This window comes from Oncorhynchus kisutch, linkage group LG28, assembly GCF_002021735.2.
Source record: "Oncorhynchus kisutch isolate 150728-3 linkage group LG28, Okis_V2, whole genome shotgun sequence".
NCBI classification, from domain to species: domain Eukaryota; kingdom Metazoa; phylum Chordata; class Actinopteri; order Salmoniformes; family Salmonidae; genus Oncorhynchus; species Oncorhynchus kisutch.
Window position 1 is genome coordinate 30,906,402 of NC_034201.2, and position 26,849 is coordinate 30,933,250.

At 40.5% G+C, this 26,849-nt stretch overlaps 1 protein-coding gene and 1 long non-coding RNA gene across 5 annotated transcripts in view; one reads left to right on the top strand and one right to left on the bottom strand.

The window, feature by feature from the left end:
• Positions 1-26,849, bottom strand: part of LOC109873457 (opioid-binding protein/cell adhesion molecule-like) — a 413,387-nt gene that overhangs the window by 116,241 nt on the left and 270,297 nt on the right. For 2 of the 4 annotated variants that reach the window (XM_031808277.1, XM_031808276.1), the window contains exon 1: positions 11,336-12,024. In XM_031808277.1, the coding sequence (XP_031664137.1) occupies positions 11,336-11,508 (173 nt within the window). In that variant the 5' untranslated portion in view covers positions 11,509-12,024. Of the gene's footprint in view, positions 1-11,335; positions 12,025-26,849 lie in introns of those variants that run through there. The other 2 variants (XM_031808275.1, XM_031808274.1) reach the window with 2 other exon arrangements.
• LOC116358134 (uncharacterized) lies at positions 23,239-25,011 on the top strand. Its single transcript, XR_004206017.1, has 3 exons — positions 23,239-23,305; positions 23,544-23,673; positions 24,482-25,011. It is a non-coding gene; the product is annotated as an uncharacterized LOC116358134 (long non-coding RNA).

Sequence of the window (26,849 nt, forward strand, 5' to 3'; positions counted from 1 at the left end):
TGGGAGTGCATTCTGATGAAGATCATCAAAGGTAAGTGGATATTTATCATGCTATTAATGAATAATGCTGACTACCCAACATGGTGGCTATTTCTCTGGCTGTTTTGGGCTCTGAGCGCCGTTCTCAGATTATGCTTTTTCCGTAACAGTTTGGGTCTAGAGTGTCTCCCCCTTCGAATAGGGGGATGACCGCGGCAGCTTTCCAATCTTTGGGGATCTCAGACGATACGAAAAAGAGGTTGAACAAGCTAATAATTGGGGTTGCAACAATTGCGGTGGATAATTTTAGAAAGAGAGGATCCAGATTATCTAGCCCAGTTGATTTGTAGGGGTCCAGATTTTGCAACTCTTTCAGAATATCAGCTATCTGGATTTGGGTGAAGGAGAAATGGGGAGGCTTGGGCAAGTTGCCGTGGGGAGGTTCAGTGCTGTTGACTTGGGGTAGAGGTAGTCAGGTGGAAAGCATGGCCAGCCGTAGAAAAATGCTTATTGAAATTCTCGATTAGCGTAGATTTATCGGGGCTGACAGTGTTTCCTAGCCTCAGTGCAGTGGGCAGCTGCGAGCAGGTTCTCTTATTCTCCATGGACTTTATAGTGTCCCAGATTTGGAGTTAGAGCTACAGGATGCAAATTTATGTTTGAAAAAGCTAGCCTTTGCTTTCCTAACTGCCTGTGTATATTGGTTCCTAACTTCCCTGAAAAGTTGCATATCGTGGATGGCTATTCGATGCGAATGCAGTACGCCACAGGATGTTTTGTGCTGGTCAAGGGCAGTCAGGTCTGGAGTGAACCAAGGGCTATATCTGTTCTTAGTTCTACATTTTTTTGAACAGGGCATGCTTATTTAAGATGGTGAGGAAAGCACTTTTAAAGAATAACCAGGTATCCTCTACTGACAGAATGAGGTCAATATCCTTCCAGGATACCTGGGCCAGGTCGATTAGAAATGCCTGCTTGCTGAAGTGTTTTAGGGAGCAATTGACCACTGCCATTATAGATGCAGGCAATGAGGCCATGATTGCTGAGATCCTAGTTGAAGACAGCAGAGGTGTATTTAGAGGGCAGGTTGGTCATGTTGATATCTATGAGGGTGCCCGTGTTTACATATTTAGGGTTGTACCTGGTAGGTTTCATGATCATTTGATTGAGGGCATCTAGCTTAGATTGATTGTAGGACGGCTGGGGTGTTAAGCATATCCCAGTTGAGGTCACCTAACAATTGACTCATATTCACTCCTTGAAGGAGAGCTCTCCTTGTCCCAGAATTGCCCAGAATGCAACGCGCAGCCCATTGACGACGCATGGGCAATGCACACAATGGTCAGAATTACGATTCAAATGGAGTATCCCCATCTCCTCATAAGTAACTCTGTGGGAAAGAAATGTACACTGCTCTCAATCTGGGCAGAGATGAACTGCAAGTTGAACTCGGTGAGATAGACTCCTGAATTGATATTCAGTTTGTTTTAGAGATTTTACAGCTAGTTAGCGCCTTCACATGCTGATATTGAATTTGGTATTATTGTGTGTATCCAGCCCGCCCAGAGCGAAAGAGAATTTTGGGCATTTTAGACTTGAGCTGCAACAGATTTCCCAAAACTATTGTCATGTTTCTGCCCACCTTGTTATAAATTAAATTAAACATTTGTTCACAAATTGTTTTCACAATTGTTAAAACCTCTTGGGGCTAGGCGGCAGAACTTTCACTTTTGGATAAATAGCGTGCCCAATTTCAACTTCCTGCTACTCATGCCAAGAATATAAGATATGCATATTATTCATAAATTTGGATAGACAACACTCTGAAGTTTCTAAAACTGTTTGAATCATGTCTGTGAGTATAACAGAACTTATGTAGCAGGCAAAAACACAGAGGACTACCTGTTCAGAATTATTTTTTCCCTCCATCTCTGTTCCCTGATATTTCATAGGAACCTGTTTTCAGTTCCTACCGCTTCCACTGGATGTCACCAGTCTTTGGAATTTGGTTGAGGTTATTCCTTTGTGCAATGAAGAAGTAGGCCAACTCGGAACTGGGGACACTTTTGTGAGTTGCGCAAGATGTGAAAAGCAGCGCTGGTTTGTTTTCTTTCCTGTATTGAATACAGATTGCCCCGTCTACAATTTGATCGATTATTAACGTTTAAAAATACCTATAGTTGTATTACAAAAGTAGTTTGAAATATTTTGGCAAAGTTCATAGGCAACTTTTGAAATATTTTGTAGTGATGTTGCGTTTTTTGTAAACTGTTTTTTTCTGGATCAAACGTGCTTTATAAATGGACATTTTGGATATATATGGACAGAATTAATCGAACAAAAGGACCAATTGTGATGTTTATGGGAGATATTGGAGTGCCAACAAAAGAAGCTCGTCAAAGGTAATGCATGTTTTATATTTTATTTCAGTGTTTTGTGTAGCGCCTGCAGGGTTGAAATGTGCTAGCTCCTTTGTTCACTACTGGTGCAGATGGTGCAGGCTATCAGATAATAGCTTCTTATGCTTTTGCCGAAAAGCATTTTTAAAATCTGAAATGTTGGCTGGATTCACAACGAGTGTAGCTTTAATTGAGTATCTTACATGTGTGATCTAACGAAAGTTTGAATTTTATAGCATTTTATTTGAATCTGGCACTCTGCATTTTCCCTGGCAATTGGCCAGTTGAGACATTTGCGTCCCGCCCATCCCTAAGAGGTTTTAACACTATTAATTATAGGAATTATTTTAAATGTAGGACGCTAATGGCAATTGACAAAAGATGTAAGGAATAGTAACACCATCTGGCGGCAGCAGGACTATCAGACTCAGAGCTGAACTACCACAATCATTGGAGGGTTACATTTTAGTAATGCGGTCACTGGTTGACAGAGGCTGTTGTACAAGAAAAACATGGCTGAGATGATGTGTCGAATCTTAGAATGAACATCAACTGAGCCAATGAGGCAAAAAAATGTGAATTTAAAGACACGGTGAAGAAAAGGCACTAGTAGACAAAGATCTTGGCTAGTTAGCATATAAAGGCTCATGTTTATCCCTCACTATCAAGCTTACTTACGCATGTGCTTATCACAACCTAAATAATGTGGCTTACGCTAGCTGTACAGCAAGGTGAGAATGATAATACCACCACATAAAGATGTCACATGACTGTGGGACTAGACTCATCTGTCCAGGAAGATAAGAAGCTCAGAAGACCCTCAGTCTACCATGGTCGCCATGGTAACATTCACCACTGGGCGCTAATCACCAACTTCAGTACTGACAGATTATATGTAGGTGGACGAAACTCAAAAATGTCTCATCATTTATGTAGTATCGCACGTGCATGCAACAGGCAGGTAAACTGGTCATCTTTGTACATCCACGTCGCCCAGAGTCATTCGAACACTTATTTAGTGCTGCATTCAAAATGAGGACGGAGGAGAAAACCCCCAGCTTGATCGGCATGCAGCAGCCGGTCTTGTTTATTAAAGTGAAGTTAAGTGAGAACTCTGCCTCTGCTCTGAAAATGCATGGAGATTTGATTCAGTCCAGTAACTTTGATTCATATTGACAGCGATAAGGAGCGAAGATACATTAGCTGACAACATGGGAGGGACAAGCACCATTGCTAAGGAAAGATTGTATCAGAGAGTTTGAGGCAAAGTGTTGTGTAGAGTTCCCCCTCCACCAAATGAGAGAAAGGTTTTCTGCAATAAATACTGTATTTATTTCCACTCTTGCTACTCATACAGATACTGTGCCTTTAGAAAGTATTCAACCCCTTGACTTTTTCCACATTTTGTTCTGTTACAGCCTGAATTATACATTAGAAGTCGACCGATTAATCGGAATGGCCGATTAATTAGGGCCGATTTCAAGTTTTCATAACAATCGGAAATCTGTATTTTTGGGTGACGATTTTGCCGATAAAAATAAATAAAATGTACACCTTTATTTAACTAGGCAAGTCTGTTAAGAACAACATCTTGTTTTCAATGATGGCCTAGGAACGGTGGGTTAACTGCCTCGTCCAGGGGCAGAACGACAGATTTTTACCTTGTCAGCTCGTTGGATCCAATCTTGCAGTTAACCAGTCCAACGCTCTAACCACCTGATTACATTGCACTCCATGAGGAGCCTGCCTGTTACAAGAATGCAGTAAGTTGCTAGCTAGCATTAAACTTATCTTATAAAAGACAATCAATCAACGACTGTCGTTGCTCCAATGTGTACTTAACCATAAACATCAATGCCTTTCTTAAAATCAATACACAAGTATATATTTTTAAACCTGCATATTAAGCTAAAATAAATCCAGGTTAGCAGGCAATATTAACCAGGTGAAATTGTGTCACCTCTTGCGTTCATTGCACGCAGAGTCAGTTTGGGCCGCCTAATTTGCCAGAATTGTACATAATTATGACATAACATTGAAGGTTGTGCAATATAACAGGAATATTTGGCCTCATGGATGCCACCCGTTAGATAAAATACGGAACGGAATAAAAGTTTTGTTTTCGAGGTGATAGTTTCCGGATTTGACCTAAGGCTCATATTTCTGTGTGTTTATTATAGTTAAGTCTATGATTTGATAGAGAAGTCTGATCGTGGGGTGGTAGGCAGCAGCAGGCTCGTAATAGTGAAAGGTATATGGTTTAAAGAGAAATAGTCGAAGCGTTATAATTCCTGTAATAACTTGAGGCTGAACTTGAAAGGGGTACCTTCGTTATTTTACCGTTCATGTCTTCCATAGAGAATGTCTTGATATACTTCAAATAAGGTCTGTGTTTCGTGCAGATTTAAACCGCCTCTGAGTTTTGATACCCGTATAAATCTCACTAGGATAAGGTAACGTTTGTCAACATATTTTCATAAATCCACTCTATAAAAAAAATGATCTTCGCTTATATTTAGCCAATATTGATCAGAATTACCTTGTCCTATGGATATCTACACAGTTATAAAATTGGCAAGGTGGTGTAAGCCTACACGAAACACAGACCTTATTTTAAGAGAATCTAAAAAAATATCGTATGGAATAAATTAATGAAGGAACCGCTTTGCAGATTTTGCTAGAAGGTGTCATGGGAATTATGACTCGCATTTTGGTAGTCAATTCTTACCATGCCCATTATTAAAATAGGATTTCCTGCATATAGAAATTACAGTTTTTGTTTTCAACATTCATCACAGGTAACTTAAACTATTTTTATTCAAACAGTTGAGAGTATTTGTCTCCTAAGCAGACTCTTCAGTATCATTGTCACTTCAGAGCTGTGTGTGTGTTTGATGGCAGATGGCAGAGAAAAGCAGAGCACCAGTGTGGGACTATTACATGGAATTGGCACCAGGGAAAGCAAGGTGTCTTATTTGTGATAAAGATGTAAGCATGGGGTCAGCAACGGCTAAATCAAAAAATACCACCAACCTGTGTAATCACCTTAAGAACACCCATCCAAAAGCCCATAATATGTATTATATTAAGTTCAAATAAAGGTGTTCATTGTTCATTCAGTATTGTTGCAATTTACATTATTACAAAAATGTGTGTGTGTGTATGGAGCAGGGAGGCAGGGATTTGAACTTGCAACCTTTCGGTTACTAGTCCAACACTGTAACCACTAGGCTACCCTGCCTCCATGCTCCATACACACACACACATTTTTGTAATCATGTAAATTGCAACAATACTGAATGAACAATGAACACCTTTATTCAGACCCCTTTACTTTTTCCACATTTTTGTTACATATACATACTTTTCGAATGCACTGTGTCTTTAAGGTCCCTTAGTCGAGCAGTGAATTTTAAAGACATATTTAACCACAAAGACCAGAGAGATTTTCCAATGCCTTAAAAAGAAGTGCACATACTGGTATATGGGTTAAAAAATATATATTTTTTTTAAAACAGACAATGAATATCCCTTTGAGTATGTTGTAGTTATTAAAATCACACTTTAGATGCTGTATCAATACAACCAGTCACTACAAAGACACAGGTGTACTTCTTAACTCAGTTGCCAGAGAGGAAGGAAACCACTCAAGGATTTCACCATGTGACTTTAAAACAGTTAGAGTTTAATGGATGTGATAGGAGAAAACTGAGGTTTGATCAACAACATTGTAGATACTCCACAATACTAAAATACAAAGTGTTATGTTTGGGCAAAACCAACAACATGAGTAACACACTTCATATTTTCAAGCATGGTGGTGGCTGCATCATGTTATGGGTATGCTTGTCATCGGCAAAGACTAAGGAGTTTTTTGGGGGATAAAAAGAAACCGAATAGAGCTAAGCACAGACAAAATCCTAGAGGAAAACCTGGATATTAAACCGACAAGAACAGCCTGACAATAGTTTCTCACTGAACTGGGAGAACATATGTATATTTAAGAGGGGCTGATGCCTGCTGAGGTAAGCATAGCATTGTGCTAACTCAGTGACAACAACAATAACTGCACTACTCCAGTCAAACTGTAGTCAGATTTGCAGTGGCCCATTCATACACAACCCATTCAGATGTTCATCTGAAGGGAATAAGAGACAATTGTATTCATTGTTACACCTAAACCAACAAAAAGTACTAACATCTCTTCTGTTGTGTCTAATTGAACAAACATGGTGTCATGAAATGTAAATGTTTTCAAAGAGTATGAAGCAAGAATAATTCAAATTGTGTCGGATCACACCAGGGAATAGTGTGATTGAAGTATATTTCTTCCCACACAAAATATAGTATATATGTTCAAACTGAGGGCCCTTTTCAATCAAAACAAGTATGCCTATACATATGTTCCAGGTTTAAGGCACAACAACATTTATCCAGTGCTGTGCCAAAGTGTGTTTTGAATTCATATGGATGTTGAATTTATTTCAGTTGTCATTGTTTCATTGATGAAATGCATCTAAAGCCGCATATTCTCAGTGTATGAAGACCGCAGTTATTTTTTCTTAAACCGGAAACATCCGGATAACAGATTTTGCATGCAGCCTGCCCTCAGTATGTGTTGTTATGGCTTACGACTCTCAGAAAGAAAGTTATTTCCTCTCCAGTTGTGTCAAGATGATGACAGGCCCTCTGTCTTGCAATAAAGGCAACCTGCAAATTAACTTGTCAAAATTTCTAGCGTAATTGCACGGTGATCTCTTTATGACTTATCATCTCCTGCTAGTCATATTTAGATCATGGCATCTGATGAGTCAACATCACGTCAGTTATGCAACACGCGGCTCAAGTTATAAACAATGGCTTCACTGAGAAGTTTTTGGGATGAAATGTAGCATATAAATTAGCGAAAGTTTTTGCTTAAGCCATGAAAAACTTAAATCACTTTTGTTCTAACTTCTATCAAATTGATAAAAATCCTGACAGTGAGTCCTAATTTGTATAATTGTTCATTATGCATGCCCCAGTGCATTGCTGACTACTAAAAATGCAGTTTCCATACTGTATTCAGGTAATACAGTAATTGTTAGTATCACTGATTTACTGGAGGTGACCATGACTGCTGTGACTGCTGCTTGCACTTTGAATCATATAAGAATATTTATTCTTGTTATATTTGGAATAATTTCATAATGTCAGCCCCCACTCCCTGTCCTCACCTAATACTCATTCCAAACATGGCAACTCCCTTTTCAGATGACCACACAGCTTGGTCATGTTAGTTCCGATGCTGATATTACATTCCATTTCAGAGCGTATGCTTTGAAACCTAAATATCCTGAGGATTCATACGGATAGCTCCGATTACTGTCCTTAAGAGAGTATATACAATGGGGCAAAAAAGTATTTAGTCAGCCACCAATTTTGCAAGTTCTCCCACTTAAAAAGATGAGAGAGGCCTGTAATTTTCATCATAGGTGCACTTCAACTATGACAGACAAAATGAGAAAAAAATTCCAGAAAATCACATTGTAGGATTTTTTATGAATTTATTTGCAAATGATGGTGGAAAATAAGTATTTGGTCAATAACAAAAGTTTATCTCAATACTTTGTTATATACCCTTTGTTGGCAATGACAGAGGTCAAAGGTTTTCTGTAAGTCTTCACAAGGTTTTCACACACTGTTGCTGGTTTTTGGCCCATTCCTCCATGCAGATCTCCTCTAGAGCAGTGATGTTTTGGGGCTGTTGCTGGGCAACACGGACTTTCAACTCCCTCCAAAGATTTTCTATGGGGTTGAGATCTGGAGACTGGCTAGGCCACTCCAGGACCTTGAAATGCTTCTTACGAAGCCACTTCTTCGTTGCCCGGGCGGTGTGTTTGGGATCATTGTCATGCTGAAAGACCCAGCCACGTTTCATCTTCAATGCTCTTGCTGATGGAAGGAGGTTTTCACTCAAAATCTCACAATACATGGCCCCATTCATTCTTTCCTTTACACGGATCAGTCATCCTGGTCCCTTTGCAGAAAAACAGACCCAAAGCATGATGTTTCCAACCCCATGCTTCACAGTAGGTATGGTGTTCTTTGGATGCAACTCAGCATTCTTTGTCCTCCAAAAAGTTATATTTTGGTTTCATCTGACCATATGACATTCTCCCAATCTTCTTCTGGATCATCCAAATGCTCTCTAGCAAACTTCAGACGGGCCTGGACATGTACTGGCTTAAGCAGGGGGACATGTCTGGCACTGCAGGATTAGAGTCCCTGGCGGTGTAGTGTGTTACTGATGGTAGGCTTTGTTACTTTGGTCTCAGCTCTCTGCAGGTCATTCACTAGGTCCCCCCGTGTGGTTCTGGGATTTTTGCTCACTGTTCTTGTGATCATTTTGACCCCACGGGGTGAGATCTTGCGTGGAGCCCCAGATCGAGGGAGATTATCAGTGGTCTTGTATGTCTTCCATTTCCTAATAATTGCTCCCACAGTTGATTTCTTCAAACCAAGCTGCTTACCTATTGCAGATTCAGTCTTCCCAGCCAGGTGCAGGTCTACAATTTTGTTTCTGGTGTCCTTTGACAGCTCTTTGGTCTTGGCCATAGTGGAGTTTGGAGTGTGACTGTTTGAGGTTGTGGACAGGTGTCTTTTATACTGATAACAAGTTCAAACAGGTGCCAATAATACAGGTAATGAGTGGAGGACAGAGGAGCCTCTTAAAGAAGAAGTTACAGGTCTGTGAGAGCCAGAAATCTTGCTTGTTTGTAGGTGACCAAATACTTATTTTCCACCATAATTTGCAAATAAATTCATTAAAAATCCTACAATGTGATTTTCTGGATTTTTTTTCTCATTTTGTCTGTCATAGTTGAAGTGTACCTATGATGAAAATTACAGGCCTCTCATCTTTTTAACTGGGAGAACTTGCACAATTGGTGGCTGACTAAATACTTTTTTGCCCCACTGTAAATCTGATTAGAATCCTGTTGCCCAGAGAAGTGCTGAAAATAATCTATTTATAAAAGCACTATCATGACGCAGCTACTTTCTGCGTATGGAGACATCTCTGAAAGGCAAGTGATTGGCGAGTTGAGTTAAATTAGATACATATTACCAGGGCAGCATGATGTTGCATAGACAATATGAAGCTAAATAGCTGGATAGTGGACATACAGCTTCAATCAAGCCCTCTTGTAACCTACCTGCATTGAAAATGAGTGCAGGTTCCATTAAACTATAAAAGTGTCATACTATATCAGACAAGTTTATCAATGTATCTGTGTGCATTTTGCAATCAAGCCCCTACTTGTTTGAGTTTCATGTGATAATTGGGTTAAATAATAAATATCACCTGTGCACATATGCAGCCCCCACAGGTGATTGAAAAATATAATTTTATATATAATAGTATGCCCCATGTAAATTGATCAACAATGATTGATCAACAATGAGGTTTTGTCAGCAAATTGTTGGGCAGGTTGACCTGGGGTCAGTAAATTCAGGTCCTAAACAGCTAAGCAAACTGCAATTTTTTTAATATATATATATATATATATATGTATATATATAATGCAAGCGACATCAAAATAAAAATGGTGGACTATGTGTTATTTATGTTTGTAATAGAGTTCCAAAGTAAGAGTCAAAAATGGTCAAACAGGGAAATGGTTCCAAACATTTTAGAAACCATTATTTTTTCCCATAAGGGATTTTAGAAACACTTAAAATAAGGGCTGTGTTTCGTGTAGGCCTATCCTGGCCTGATGTTTTGATAACCATGTAAATCTCTCTAGGACAAGGTGACTTTTATCAATATATTTGCCTGTATTTACACCCCCCCCCCCCCCCCCACACACACAAATAATAATATTTATTTATTTATTATGCCATCATAAAGAACTACAAATGCCATGATGAGACTGCCGAATGTCCCCTTTTATGCTAATTATCATTTTCGAATCTGAGAGTAAGTAGAGACAAATATATTGATAAAAGTCACCTGATTATCAAAACGTCACACCAGGATAAGCCTACACGAAACACAGCCCTAATTGTAAGTGTTTCTAAAATCCGCTATGGGAAAAATGAATGGTGGAAAACGATTGGATCCATTTCCCTGTTTGACCACTAGGTTTCATTGGTATTATGACACCTGTACTATGGCGCTCTATGACCAAGGCAGCCTACACTTTGAGCACAGGTAGGTTTAGCTTTTTCGAGATCTGTTCATAGGACTAACAAGTGTCTAGTCTCATCCATTTACAGTATGCATGTGCAATATCACATAATATGTTAATGTGCAAAACATAACTGCACTCCCCGTTTCTCTATTCCCCAGTGTCTATTATAGTCCAGTTCATATCCCATCCCACCGGGCACAGACATCAGTTCAGTGCTTAGTTTTGATTTAGATTATGTTGAGTTGTCAACTAACGTGAATTAAACCCTGCTATTTGATTTAGGTTAAAAGTTGGGTGAAAAAGACGAAATTCCCTTACAGTGATTACTTTTTGCAAATCCGTTTTTCACGTTGATTCAACATTATCACATGGAATTGTTTGGTTGAAATTACGTGGAAACAACTTGATTCAACTATTTTTTCCCCCAATAGGATGTTTACATCTCTGTGATGCTCCGTGGCTTGTGGACCATATCAATAGACTTCTTCCACCACCATAAGCACCTTAGTTCAACACGTTACACAACAATCATTTGGAGTTAATTTTAACTGCTGGGACTATTGCTTCATAGTCTGGCATAGGCTAATCCTCTGGAATCCCCCTCAATGACAAAATGCACATGACGCGGAAATGACCATACAGTGTGAATCGTATAATTTAACCTGACACACTTTTCCTGTCATTTCAAATGTCAAAGCAACGTTGGAATCATATAAACGTAATGACTTTTTTAAACCATTCTCAACCAGTGACAGTGTATGAATAATTAGAAAGGGTTTTTACCTGAGAAAGACGGTCTCGCCTTGCCTGACAGTAATATTGTCCATTACTTTATTATCGGTTTGGGAATCCCCTTGACTGTGGACAGGCAAACCTGGGGGGACAAGAAACAGTACCCTGAATGACAGAACCACCAGGCACTTCCAAGACACGACAAAGTATCCACAAACACCCATCTTCGGTTTATAAATCCCACTGCTTGTCGAGACACACAACGCGTCCGTTGATTTAAAAGGCAAATGCGTATTTTGTCCGGTGGAGCGAGCGCGGGTAAGTTAATAGCCTACAGTTCATCTGGTAATCCAAATCTTCTTTCCAGGTGCAGCATAGCATATGCAGGAGTATCGCTATCCCTACTGCGCACTCAAAAAAATATGTGCAGGCTGTTCTATTCTGTAGCTCGCAGAATGGAAACGTGTGCGCTTCCTTTCCAAATGTTCCAGCTGCTTATTGATGATGACAGTACACGCATTCACAGAAAATTAACGGTCGCAGTTGAGGATAGCACGCAGAGCAAACACATCAGCTATTTCGTTTGCGATTAAGTGATAAAACTTTAACAACCGGTGCCAAATGCGCAGAAGAGCGCAAAAACAAGACAAATGCGTGATTATCTCGTTCCAACAGATGCGAATTTTCTTGGGATTGGATCTAGGCTACACGAGTTTTAGTGATTATTCTATCTACATCCTACAGCGTCCCCTCATCGTCGCTATACGTGCTCTAGGTCAGGGATCATCAACTAGATTCAGCAGCGGGACGATATTTTCAGGGGATCATAACATAATTACAAATAATTTCTTGCCTGCAAATTGACCGCAAGAGGCCCAAAACATTTATAAGATTTGACTAAAACATAATTTCAAACATTGCTTACATTTTGTATATGATCACATATACCGTATCACTCTAATATGCCTGGGAATACTTTGAAACATATCTCCAAAATGTAAAATCACTTGGAGCTGATGTTTTTATAGTCTTTTATGTCCAACAATAAAACATTTAAAATAAAAACGTCCGTTTTTTTTTGCTCAGAAAGCCGAATAACATCACCAGTGGGTCAAGTGTTTGGATGCAGATGCTAAAGACTGCCTACAGATGCGTGATATATTGTTCAGACCTTTAACATGTGAAATTGGTGGGTATGACTCAAGTGTTTTGGTGGTGTGGATAAAGACATGTGGACTAAATATATCGCCCTTGACTCATAGCATCCATGTTCACAATCCAGGCTATTAAATGTGTAAATCATCTACTTGCAGTGCATTTATATAGCCTATGCAAGTCACAGTGCTGGCCCTAGCCCTTTGGGGGCCCTAAACAAGATTTGGTTGGGGGGTCTCGGCAAAACATTTTAGTTGACCCCCCCCCCCCCCCCCCCTTGACAGCTGAGAGAGTTGCACTCATGCAATCTTACACAAGTTAATGCAATTTTAACTTGTGCAATTTTGTACAAAAAACGTCATGAAATCCTACTAATTTTGCCATGGGGCAGAGAGGATTTTTCTTCAGTTTTACAGCTAATTTCCTGCAATTTTACCTATTTTGCCATGGGGTGGAGAGAACATTTTACCGTTTTAAAACGAATTTCCTGCAATTATACACATTTTGCTATGACTTACGGCATGGCCCAGTGCAGTGAAAAACGTGGTTTCCCTGTGTTTTATATTAATTTCCACACTGAGGTTGGTATTCCTAAAGATCATGTGTGCAGCCAAAGTTTAAATTAGCGTGAAGGGCATGTCTTTAAGCTGTCACTTAAAAAGGCTCAGAGTCAATAGTTATAAAAGTGTATAAAATCATAACTCAAAATTGGCAATTCAACTGCAGTTATCTTAGTGAAAGACTCTCCCATACACTTTAAAGTCTACGCAGAGCGGTGCACCATAGCCAATCAGAGGTACAGTAGGACTATATGCAAACAAGCCACTTGCCATAAGGTCCTGCCATCATTCACTTTCAACTGGGCTGTGTGTTTACAAGCAGTCGCAACAGCGCGACTTTATATCATTAGAAAGCATTTGACAAAGGACACAAAATTCACTTGAATGGATTACAGCAAATATGTAGAGTAGCTAAATACCACAGAAGTTCTCTTACATTTGGGAACTTTACATTCCTATTGATCAAACAACCATAAAAATATAGACTCTTCCCTATATGCACATCAACAACAACAAGATCAACAACTAATGCAAACCAGAGCAAGATGAACTAAAAGCTAACAAAGGAAAATTAGGTAAACCCTCTCAAACTTTTTCAACTAGTTGGCTGTCAGAATTGCACTGATAAACGATGGGAAATGGCCTGGTCTCCTTCTGCAGCTGTCTGCCAATGCATGTGTTGTCCCAACCAAGCACCCAAGCTAACTGGCTAAAGTTGTCTAGCTTGGTAGCTAGCTACTTCCAGACACAAATGAGAGAACACCTCGCTGAGCATTTTACTCACCCTAGCAGATTTGGATAGGATGTTTGCATGTTATATAGAGGGTTCATGACTAACAATGACTTTTTTGCCTACGTTTACTGACATCAGTCATATTCAGCGAGTTTTGCACGTTCATAAATGTATCAGTTATTCTGTGCTATGTCACACTCAGACAAGAGTGCTCTGAAATCTGAGTAGATAGCTAGCCAGAGTGAATTTGCGAACGCAAGAGATATGCTAACTGGATAACAGTCATTCAGCATAGCTAGCTAGCAAAGCGATTCACATTTCTCGCTAGCTAACCAAATGACACCTGCATCTCTAGCTGTGTGTAGCCACCAAAAAACGATATGATGGGACAATTCACTCACTCACCCACTCTTCCAATGACATGACATCCTCCTAGCAGCTAGCTATCTATCTAGCTAATGTTAGGCTCTGTGTTTTTAGCTTGTTACACATGACTTGTGATCATTGCCTTTGCTAGTTTTATTGTGTTGACATTCCCAGCCTTAGTTACACTTGTCAGTTTTTGTCCAAAATATTCAGTCATTGAAAATGAAACAGCTTGGGGACTGTTACAGCTCTTATTTGTGGAATGACCAGACCAAGGTGCAGTGTGGTAGGCATACATTGTCTTTTTATTTGATGACACCAAAAGCAAAATAACAACGACAAAAAAAAGCGCACAGTTCTGTAAGGCAAAGAAACTATACAGAAAACAATATCCCACAAAACCCAAACAGAAAATGACAACTTATATATGATCCCCAATCAGAGACAACGATAGACAGCTGCCTCTGATTGGGAACCACACTCGGCCAAAAACAAAGAAATAGAAATCATAGAATGCCCACCCAAATCACACCCTGACCTAACCAAATAGAGAAATAAAAAGGCTCTCTAAGGTCAGGGCGTGACAGGGATTCGAAGCAGCAACCTTTCAGTTACTCCAACGCTCAAAACCACTAGGCTACCTGCCACCCATTAATCATGGAATGTTGAGTCAAATATAACCTATTTTTAAAACTTCTTATAAAATTGGTTTTGTAGCATAAACTGGAAATTGTATATTTTTGATTATTATTATTATTATTGTTGTCTGTTTGTTCCATATCTTCAAAGTAGTTCAAATGCTGTCATTGGAACTGCTGTCAGTTCCAGTTCCAAGTAAAGGCATTGCAACTTTCTTACAGTATTTACAGATATCTGAAAGTATTTCTTGCAGATATCAGTCCTACCTACAAGTAAGTCAAAACATTTATTTATTTTCTGCCATTTCATAAAAGCTGTGTGAGCTTATATGTTTATAACCCAAATTGTTCACTGAAGTACAAATTATCCTTTGTGATACAGGCAGACATAATTGCCACATACAGTACCGTATCTGTCATTGGAGCCATTGAAACTCAGTGAACAATGAATTGCATAGTGCTTAATATAACCTAATTTAGGTCCCCCACAAAAGGCATGCATATGCACAATCTGTCACAGTTCATGTCAAGTAATTTATGTTGTGGCTAAGTGCTGCTCTGCTGTAATTCTGTCTGGACCCAGTCATAAAAGGGGAAGTTCCTCCATGGCCATTAGCCAGGCTGATGATGCTTGCTAATTACACCCACTGTCCCTGCGCTTTAATCACAAACAAGAGAGCAGCAGGTTACAAAGAGTAATATCAAAATACTCTCAGCCTTAATGGCAGACACCAGATCACAGCAGTGTGTGTGGATCTTACATTTAAAGGGCGTACCATTTTAAATAGCACTTTGTTTGAACTTCTGTTGTCCATTTTGAGAATATGTACACGTACACTTAAGAGAGCACTATGGCACGATATGTTAAAAGTTAATAGAGCAGAGAATATACAGCACATTCGGAAAGTACTCACACCCCTTGACTTTTTCTACATTTTGTTACATTACAGCCTTATTCTGAAATTGATTAAATTGTTTTTTCCCTTCATCAATCTACACACAATACTCCATAATGCCAAAGCAAAAACAGCTTGTTAGAATTTTTTGCAAAATGTACATTTCACATTTACACAAGTATTCAGACCCTTTACACAGTTCTTTGTTGAAGCACATTTGGCAGTGATTACAGCCTCGAGTCTTCTTGGGTATGATGCTACAAGCTTGGCACACCTGTATTTAAAGAGTTTCTCCCATTGTTCTCTGCAGATCCTCTCAAGCTCTGTCAGGTTGGATGGGGAGCGTCGCTGCACAGCTATTTTCAAGTCTCTCCAGAGATGTTAAATCGGGTTCAAGTCCGGGCTCTGGCTGGCCCACTCAATGACTTTCAGAGACTTGTCCCGAAGCCACTCCTGCATTATCTTGGCTGTGTGCTTAGGGCCGTCAAGTTGGAAGGTGAACCTTTGCTCCAGTCTGAGGTCCTGAGTGCTCTGGAGCAGGTTTTCATCAAGGATCTCTCTGTACTTTGCTCCATTCATCTTTCCCTCGATTCTGACTAGTCTCCCAGTCCCTGCCGCTAAAAAACATCCCCAGAGCATGATGCTGCCACCACCATGCTTCACCGTAAGGACGGTGCCAGGACGTGACGCTTGAAATTCAGGCCAAAGAGTTCAATCTTGGTTTCATCAGACCAGAGAATCTTGTTTCTCATGGTCAGGGTCCTTCAGCTGCCCTTTGGCAAACTCCAAGCGGGCTGTCATGTGCCTTTTACTGAGGAGTGGCTTCTGTCTGGCCACTTTAAAGGCCTAATTGGTGGAGTGCTGAGAGATGGTTGTCCTTCTGGAAGGTTCTCCCATCTCCACAGAGAAACTCTGGAGCTCTGTCAGCGTGACCATCAGGTTCTTGGTCACCTCCCTGACCAAGACCCTTCTCCCCCGATTGCTCAGTTTGTTCCGAGCAGCCAGCTCTAGGAGGAGTCTTGTTGGTTCCAAACTTCTCCCATTAAAGAATGATGGAGGCCACTGTGTTCTTGGGAACCTTCAATGCTGCAGACATTTTTTGGTACCCTTACCCAGATCTGTGCATCGACACAATCCTGTCTCAAACCTCTACGGACAATTCCTTCCACCTCATGGCTTGGTTTTTGCTCTGACATGCACTGTTAACTGTGGGACCTTATATAGACAGGTGTGTGAATCATATCCAATCAATTGCATTTTACCACAGGTGGACTCCAATCAAGTTGTAGAAACATCTCGAGGATGAGCAATGGAAACAGGATTCACCTGAGCCCAATTTCGAGTCTCATAGCAAAGGGTCTGAATACTTATGTAAATAAGGTATCTTTTTTTTTTTACATTTGTAAAAATGTCTATAAAACAGTTTTAGATTTGTCATTATGGGGTATTGTGTGCAGATTGATGAGGATTATTTTATATTTAATCCATTTAAGAATAAGGCTGTAATGTAACAAAATGTGGAAAAAGTCAAGGGGTTTGAATACTTTCCGAATGCACTGTAGCTTTTCTTAATCAAACTATTTTCAGTGTTACCTGACTATATCGTTTGTCTCAAGAAGACAAAAAGATAGAGCGTTACAGAGGGTGATCTTAAATTAGGAATGATATCTATATTTTATATTGGTTGAGTTACAGTATAAAAAGGCTAAATGCACCGCTAATATCGCATCACTAAACAAGAGACGAGGTGATTCAAGTATATTTCAAACTTCGCTGAATGGCAGATTTAACAATATACACTGCTAAATGGCCTCCCCATTTCAGAGGTGCTTGCTGTTGCAAATGAGCAGTAACAGCAGATGTTTGCTCTCACTTTGAGCTACAGACTTCTAGGTTATACCATTGGATTCAGCTATTTCTTCTGCATCCATTGGTACCAGTCTGTGTGATTAACAGGCACTGAGCTAGAGCAGCGTTTGTGAGACAAGGATGGATCCCGAAGGGGCTCGGGGTCTGGGATTTTTACAAAAAAATTATGTCGGTTGAATGTTGAGCTACAAACTATTAAAAGCTGAGACTCTCACAAACATGCACACACAAAATCTATAATACTGATGTAAGCTCACATAGATGTTGTCACAAACTCTGAACGCCACACAGTTTTCACTGACTAGTTGGATATTCATTTCTCAGTGAGCAAACAATCTGTACTTACAGCTTCCATATACATTCATTTTTTTGCTTTGGCTGACATCGTTTTTGATTCACTTTTGCCAATAAAACGAATGAATGCAACTATTTATGTCAGATTGTTTTGTTTTCTATTTGTAGCCCTGGTTGTCCTAAAAAGAAAATAGTTAAACACTTCACTGTGAAACTAAATAGAAGAGCTGGACATGCAGATACATTTTAGTCAGATTAATGAAAAGCCCATTTTTGCTGGGGTCTCGGGTGACGTATAAGGTTAACAACACTGACAGTGTAGGAATTAGCACTTAATTTGCACTCCAAATGTACTATGGTTCCCTGAACGTTTTCGTGGGAGGTTTTATTAACGTTCTGAGAACGGAAATGATTTGTTATGACATTCTGAGAACATGTTTCAGTAAGACTTTTGATAACACTGTTAGCTTAGGTTAACTCTTTTGAACTCCAAGCACAGATAGGACACATGGAAATGAATTTGCTTAGACATTATTCATGCAAACACCTTTTTTAAATGTATTGTGGCACAGCATCAGCGAGATTCAAACCTATGATCTTTTGTTCTCTATCCATGGAATTAGTCAACTGCACCACCAGGATGGAGCTGGCATGCCATGTTTCTTAACTCATACAAAGCTGTTCATTTTAGTCTATTCAACCAGACCCCATTTCAAAAGAAAACAAGCACTCTTACAAAGATAGAGGATAGAGAGCATTTTGTTGATACTGAGAACGGAATGTATATGTTTTTAAATAACATTCTTAGAATGTTCTTGAAACATTACTAATGTTTTCTTGTGGTTTTTATGGAAAGTTGTCTTAATGTTCTGAGAACATGACTTTAAATAGGACCATGAGGAAACCTGCAGAAAACGTTATGCTGAAGTACTGAACATCCCACCTAAGAAACATACTGTATGGTTCTCAGAATGTTATGTACTAGCTGGCTATCCTACACCATTCCCAGAACATTGTGGGAAGGTTGTATGCATTAACCACAGGACAACCACGCTCTCACCAAGCTCTAAGAAACACATGGTTCTTAGAACGTCATTCGCTAGCTGGTTTCACACTACAAGATATTCCCCCCAGTGTGCTTATTAATTGTGACAATGTGCTGACAATTAGGTGGTCATCCATCTTTTTCGGATCAACAAGAATAACCCCACTGAACTTTACATTTCACCTTTTTTTCTACTTCACTGTAATTGACAGAAAGGGAACATCACTAATTTTACCCGAATAGACTAATATACTGTGCAATACTTTACCAGAGTTGCCCTAGATAGGAGCCATCATTGATTACATCTTTCATGCTTTGTCGAATATGGATGGCAGATGTGCACGAAATCGAGCATGATCAGGAGTTAAACGAGCACCTCAGCAGTTCTGCTCTCTGACACCCTACTGATGGGCACCAGATGCCTCCATCTTTAAGATTGTGTTTGTCCACTAGGGAACCTGGGTAATCAGGTCTTGGTCATGATTACAAAACAACTTGGAAATATCAGAATACAGGTTCAAGAGAACAGGGTGAAGACAGTAATTGAGACGGGTAATTTACAGATTGTTGTGCACCCTTCCTCCCCTACCCGGAGAGCTTTTAGATCCTAAGTAATCCAGATAGGATCCTATGCCTTATAATAGCCACACAGTTTAATGTGGAACCATCCCCGATACATTGATCGCTAATATTTATCCTGGAGTGAAGAAGTCTGCTCACTATCTAATTGGATCCCATGAGAACGTTGTAAAAAGACAATAAAGCAAATGTGAGTTTTCCCAGGGTGTGGAATAGCTGGAATTGCATTTGGCGCAGCCAGGAGGTGCACGACCACGATATGCTCGTCTGGGGGTTTGAGCTCCTGAAGAAAAACAATAATTACGAGTAAACAAACAAGACGTGAAAAACGGCAGAAGAGTCGTCGGTCGCAGAGAGGAGTCTGTTGCAGAAGACGGTGGTTATTGCATAGGAGAGGGATTCCAAGTAGCTCGGGAATCGGAATGTGATGGTGTACCTCCTCCCCACAGGGATGAGTGATCTCCCAGATCTCAATCATAGGAGGGGATCAAGCAATCGACAAGAGAGAAGGCCCTTTAGCTCAGGGGGGCCGGTGGACATCTTCGAAGTGGAAGTGACCATTACTTTCTAATAAAAAGATTGATGCCGATGGACCCCTCTTTATCACCCCTTGGTAATGGCTCCCTGAATCCAGTAGGCAGGTTAAGTGCACTTTGCAGTGACACATATTCAGCCACAGTGTGGGGGCAGTGGAGGTATTGGGCAGTCTAAGCACAAACTCCTTTCGAGAGATGAACATGTATTCTCCCCGACCACAGGTTAGGCGGGAGTTAAAGTGCCTTCTTATTTTTAAATCTGTCTTTAATCTGACGAAAGAGTTGTGTGGGAAAAGAGAATAGCTGCACTCTGTATATCATGCTATAGGGAGCATACAGTATCTCTGGAAACACTAAACACTGCATGGCTGTATGTCTCTGGCAAGGGAAGTCAACAGAGTGTATCATCATATCATCACCACAAAAAAAAGGAAAAGAAGAAAGATGTAGCCTGGAACTGTTTTGAATCTATTCACACTTGGGCCTAGGCCAAATCTAGTTGCCAATGCACTGATAAGAAAATGGTCTTTATCGTTGCATCTTTAATTGAGTCTAAGAGGCAATAGGAGATTTATACTGGGGGCTAAGGGGAGGTTTAATGAGAATTGTGAGGTGAGTTGTGAGGAGCGTGTGTGTTGATGGGGGTGTTGTGTGGGATTATTTACCACAGCACTTGAGCGCGAGCTAAACCCAGCGACACAACAGCTGTTTTAAAAGCCCTGCTGCTCCGCTTCTAAGGTTTGTTTCCCTCGACGATCGCACTTTAATAAACATGTTTTGCTGTTCTAAGGGCTTTTGCAATACATTTACATTTTAGTCATTTAGCGGAAGCTCTAATCAAGAGAGACTTACAGGAGCAATTAGAGTTAAGTGCCTTGCTCCAGGGCACATAGAAAGATTCTTCACCTAGTTTCCTTTGGGACCCCAACCATCGACCTTTCGGTTACTGGCCCAACGCTCTTAACCGCCAGGCTACCCGCCGCCCTAAAGTCTTTCCTCGATTCCTCACATCCCACTGAATCCTCTCTCCTCGATTCCTCACATCCCACTGAATCCTCTCTCCTCGATTCCTCACATCCCACTGAATCCTCTCTCCTCGATTCCTCGCATCCCACTGAATCCTCTCTCCTCGATTCCTCACATCACACTGAATCCTCTCTCCTCGATTCCTCACATCCCACTGAATCCTCTCTCCTCGATTCCCAAAACTCATTGTAGGAGAAGACCTGAGGTGATCTTCTCCTCCAATGCGGCCTGATACTGTGCATAGAGAGGATGCGAGGAATCAAGGAAAACTTGAGATTCACCCCAGTAGATTGCCAATTTACCGATGGAGAATGGAAACAGTAAAAGAGTCACCATCTCAAGTCAATCCAAGCAACATTTCAGTCATGCTTTTCACCTACTCACACTAACCCCCACATTTTAGAAACATACAATGACACAATGAGGACATCCAGTGTTCAAGGAATAAGAACACTGACGAGTGTTTAAGAACACTGATCTTTTGCTACAGAGACCAACCAAATTAGTTTTTTTTAAACAGACTTTAAAATCAACAATCGTACATGGTCACATCATGAGGACCAAATCCCAACTAGAGATGCATGAGCATTGGGATATGTTCCCCAAAGTAAAAATGAGCATATACTGTATTTACATCCTCCTCCAGCAGGGCAGTGCTTTTATTTGATGTGTATCGTCAACATGGTTTTGCATAAATGTGCAATGGCTCAACTAAACCAGACAGTAACAAGGTCCACATGCATTTCATGAAGGAAGAAAAATGGCATTCAAGAGGCCCTGGACACTTTGTTGTCACCTGGTGCAATTTAAAGAGCTCAAACATGGCCTTGGACTTTGGTCATGCCCTAGTATTCATCATCCCCAATGTACTGCAGTATGTATGAGGAACAACACAGAAGCAACTACCCTGGCACTCCCGCCAAATACGTCAGGCAACACAGAAGAGATTTTCAAGATATCCTTGGCCCTCGTGCATTGGATGTCGTATGACAGTGTGTAGATTTCATAAAGAGTCGCTTTGATGGTTAAACACCACATCTCTCCCTTCTGGAGGACCAAGAGCTGACTCCACCACTGTCCCATCCTCCTCTAGCACCAGGATGAGGAACTGGCATGTCAACAGGAAGGCACTTGCTGTCTGTTCTAGAAGGTCATCCAGGGAGGTGACCATGAACCCTTTCCTCTGCCTCCGACTGGGTGCAGAGCCTGAAGGGACAGGGCTCGGGTGGGGGAACGATCCGGCATGAGATTGTTTACACTGACCTCACCAAGTCTGGGAGAAGGGTTTTCACATATCCACACATTTAAAATCAAGTGCAGTCCGTGTTTTGCGAGAATATCTAAATTCAAGTAGGTTCTTGCAAACCTGTAGCTTACAGTACCTACTGGTGGTCACTGGCCCAGTAGATCATTATATAGGTGTCCGCTTGAGACGGGACTGTGTCGGGGGACTGTGTCGGGACTGTTTCCCTCTGTCGGGAGAACACTTCTCTCTGTCACTAATGATGTACCATGACGTACCATCATGAACCCATAATGATGTATAAAGGGTAGCTTTAGCCGCTTTCACACCTAGAAATACAATTTCTAATAGTGCTGCACTGTTTTGATCCTGGGGACCCCAAGGGGTTCATGTTTTGGTTTTTGCCCTAGTGCTACACAGGTGATTCAAACTCTTCATCATGGTTTGATTAGTTGAATCAGTTGTGTAGTGCTAGGGGGGAAAACAACGTGCACGTCTAGGGGTTTACTTACACATATAACATGTGTAGGCCTTACATAATCAGCTCCAATGAATATGGAGAACAGTCATAAGGCATTTTGAAGAAGAAACATTTCTGACATCGCTCACCAGTGACGTTGTAATTAATAAGCTAAGCATCTTGTGTTGGAGTTTATAAAATAGAAAAGTATCTGTGCAGCATAGGGCCATCTAGTTCACTGTTTTATCTTATTCAATTCCCCACCTTGATTAGTCAATCATCTTTAATGTGCCTTTCATTTAATGCTATTGGTCCGTGGCTGTTTCATTCTTTATCTGGAATTATAACACAGTGGGTTTAGAAAAATACTCCCAATGAGCTCTATCGGTAGTGTTACAGGCTTTTTTCCCCTCTCCATTTCAAGGTTGGTTTTGGATGCATATGTCCTGTTTATGTGTTGCGCACACTGATTGGAGTCACCTCGTTAGTCAGGATGTGTTTCACCAGTGCTGGCCCTGCTGGTATTTAAGTCCTGCTGGCCCAGTTCATCAGTTGAAGAGAAGAGATGTTGGGAGACCTACAACTCATGTTAGCTGAGGTGTGTGGTACAGCGTGTCCACTGTAGGTAACAAAACAGCCTGACTCTGGTGGTTTCCCCTGTTTAGTTTGGGCCATATTCTTTCGAACTCCCTATTCTAAGTTTGTGTTGGTTTTTCCTTTAGTTTGTATTTTCTGAAGAAAATCCAGTGGGTATCCATGGTGGGTGTTGTTTATAACTGTTTTCTAGTTGCTTTGCCAACTTTCAGAACCTGTTTTGAAACACTTTCTGTTCTGGTTTGGTTGTCAATGATTCCTTTAGTTCCCTTTTCTTTTGAGTGAATGTTTGTCGTTGGGGAACATGACCGTGGTCTGAAGGAAAAAAGAAGCCAATCCAGTAGTGGAATGACGTGAACTAAAAGGCCTGTACACCTTTTCTGAAAGACAGGGATGTAAGTATGGACCGCTTTACTGGTCAGTTGATAAGACCCCAATATCTAAGATGTGGTAGTTACTTAAGCCTACCCCCACAGTTAGAAAACCATAGTTCTTCAAGCTCTAAACCAAAGTGTCAACTTTTTCCCCTCGCTCACCAATTCGGCCCAAAAAAAATGTTTTATTTATTTTTTAAACCAAAATCTGAGACACTGACTTGACACTGAATTACCATGTAGCCATTTTGTGGGAAAAGTAACACCCCCACTTCAATTCTCCCCCTAATCACCATGGAGACCCCTCCACCATAGAGGCAAGTGTTTATGCTGTAATGAGCCTGCTATTGAATTCATAGCATCTTCTTAAATAGATGTGTTATGTTAGCTATGCTTCCAGTACAAATTAAAAACCAAACACATTGCTGCTTTTGAGTCCTCTCTCTGACTAGTAATTATGGTGCTTCATTTGTACTCTCCTTGCTGAAGGGATTCTGACTGTAGGCTGTTGGTGCTTCTGATGTGAAAGGAAGTACAAAAACATTAAAACCAAGGGATTGTGGGAAAAGTCTTGTTATGAAATTTCTGTGTGGAGAGGGACACAATGAGTCTATACTGCTGAATCGCCATTGTACACCACTGTATATTCTAGCACACAGTATCAATTGTTTCTTTTTTCTTTCAAAACACTCAAGGTTTTACAAGGAATGTAACACCACGGTGTGTGACGGGGACACACACAAAAGACCCACCATGGGGTCTAACAAACAACCCTGCCAGAAATGAGCGACATTCACATGCTTGTTATTTTCCCTTATCTTGTCGATAGGAACTCCTGTGTTCAAAGGCTGGCTGCGACGCGGAATGACACGTGCAAAGAAAAGGCACAATGATTGGCAGCCACCGGTACTGTGAAAACACATCGGCTTGAGTCAACACCTGTCTTAACAAAATGTTTTCATTCAGCCTCGAAATGCATAGATATGTAAATGTGGGTGGGTGGGGGTGACTATAACCAGGGAACTTTTACTACGGCGTGTAATTAAATATTTCCCAGTGCAAAATAAAGATAAGGACTCCATTAGGCCCTTAAAACATTCCAGGATAATGGATTTTTGGTGGTTGATGGAGCGGCTCATGTGGGACAGGTGGGATTTACTCCCAGGCTCCGTCGGCGTGGCGACAGCAGCCAGCGCCAAGGCATCTCGCGTGGTAATCCGCCACCGGAGAAGAAGTCAGCGGCATTTGATGCACCATTGGCACCGCAGGCAAATGAGATTACAGAGAGAGGGAATGGAATTGACTCTCTCGTTGACAGATTTACAGATCCCGCTGGATAGAATACAGGCAAAAGGGCTGTAAAACCCATCATCTGTGGGTGAATTACACACCGCTTGGAACAACTTGTTTGGTTTAGGAAATCCACACAACCCCCTTTGATTTACCTGCTTCCCACATCCCCCCCCTCAATTTTCTCAACTGGATTGCTTTCTCTTTCGCTCTCCCTCTTGCTTGCTTGCTTTCTTTTTCTCACTCCCTCCCTTTCTCTTGCTCTCTCCAAGGGTGAACAGAAGAGATGGTGGTATTTGTCACTGCCATGACTCAAGGCTCTAGTCTTTAATCTATTGGTTAATCCATGAGAGGTAATCATCTGTGGCCTTTGATCTGCTCTGTGGCCACAATAGGATAGTTTTTGACTGCTGCACAATATATTTCTGGATGGGGTGAAATATGAAATTGGAATCTAACTGGATGTATATTACCATCTAAGACCAGTGGTTGTCTTTATACTCCCTTAGCAATAGCACAAGGAAGTAACAACTGCACTGCCTATGCAGCAGTAAAGCTTTCAGAACTATTTCACCTTGGGAATTCTGACAGAACCAATAATAGCAATAAATGTGATGTCATCGGGCCACCCGTTAAAAAAATCATTCATATTTTTTCAACCACTTCGGTTGATCTTTCCATCTTTCTGTTTCCAGCAATCGTTCGTTATATTATAGACAAATTATGTAGGGAGGAAGATAAATATAACAGTTTCCACTGTTATATTTGCAAGGTTAATTAATTTAATCACATAAACCCAATATGAAGATAACATCATGGTACGCCAGGTTATCTGTGTAGCATCAGATACACCACAAACAATGATCCTTCACCATATAATGAAATATACTGTGTTATAATTCTCGCTGAATACACTGTGCAGTGCAGATGGGAATAGATAACCTCCCAATGCACCTCTCCAGAAGAGTTTAGCAGTAAATAGAAATCCAAAATGAAATGGCTTTAAAAAATACTAATCCATTTTAAATGGGTTGTATGGTGGTGATGAATTGAACTGACAACCACGTGAGCTGGCAAACAGAAGCTATTGGGCATGTTTATATCTTGAGTTTGTTGATCTTTCTGTGTTGCTCAATGGAACTGAGAACACATCTGTGAGATGGCAATAGAAACCTATTGGGCATGTTTATAACTTAGTACCTTACAGGAGACTATCAACTTTAACTCCATCATTAAACATTTACTTTACAGTGAGAGTTATGTTTATGACCTTAATCCTTTGATACAACTGTGATCTTATCATTTATAAATGCACTTAAGTATTTGATGTGATGTCCAATGCACGTCAGCATAGCAGCAAGACAACTTCATGAGCGACTACCAGTACATTATTCATAGAATCAATGGGGACTAATCCATTCAGTTTAAGGAAACATAGTTTTGCCTATAACTGTTGTTCAACTAAACTGTACATTTGGTGCATTTTTTTATGTATTTTGCACTGATATTTCACCCTGATAATTGCCACTCAAAAATGTAAAATGCGAAATTGGGTGGTCTAGCTAATCAACAAAACAATGGTAGCGATATATTCATCAATATTATAGCTGATTATGTGGTTATGGGAGCAAGTGGTTATCTGGGAGAAGTTCTTATACAATACATTTCATTGATTGAAATACATTTTTCCCACATTCACCGAGTACGTTATATTATTAAAACAAATGGAATGTGAAAGCATATGTAAGTTTTGCATTCAATGCAATTCACTGGCGTAGTTTCTCTGGACCCCCTGCAAGGTCGGAGTTGACATGACATGAGCCATCCTCATGCGCTCTCTCCCAGCTTGGATAAAGTTTTTGTGCCTAAACCTATCACTCCCTTTTTCAATCTTTATCTGGGAGCAG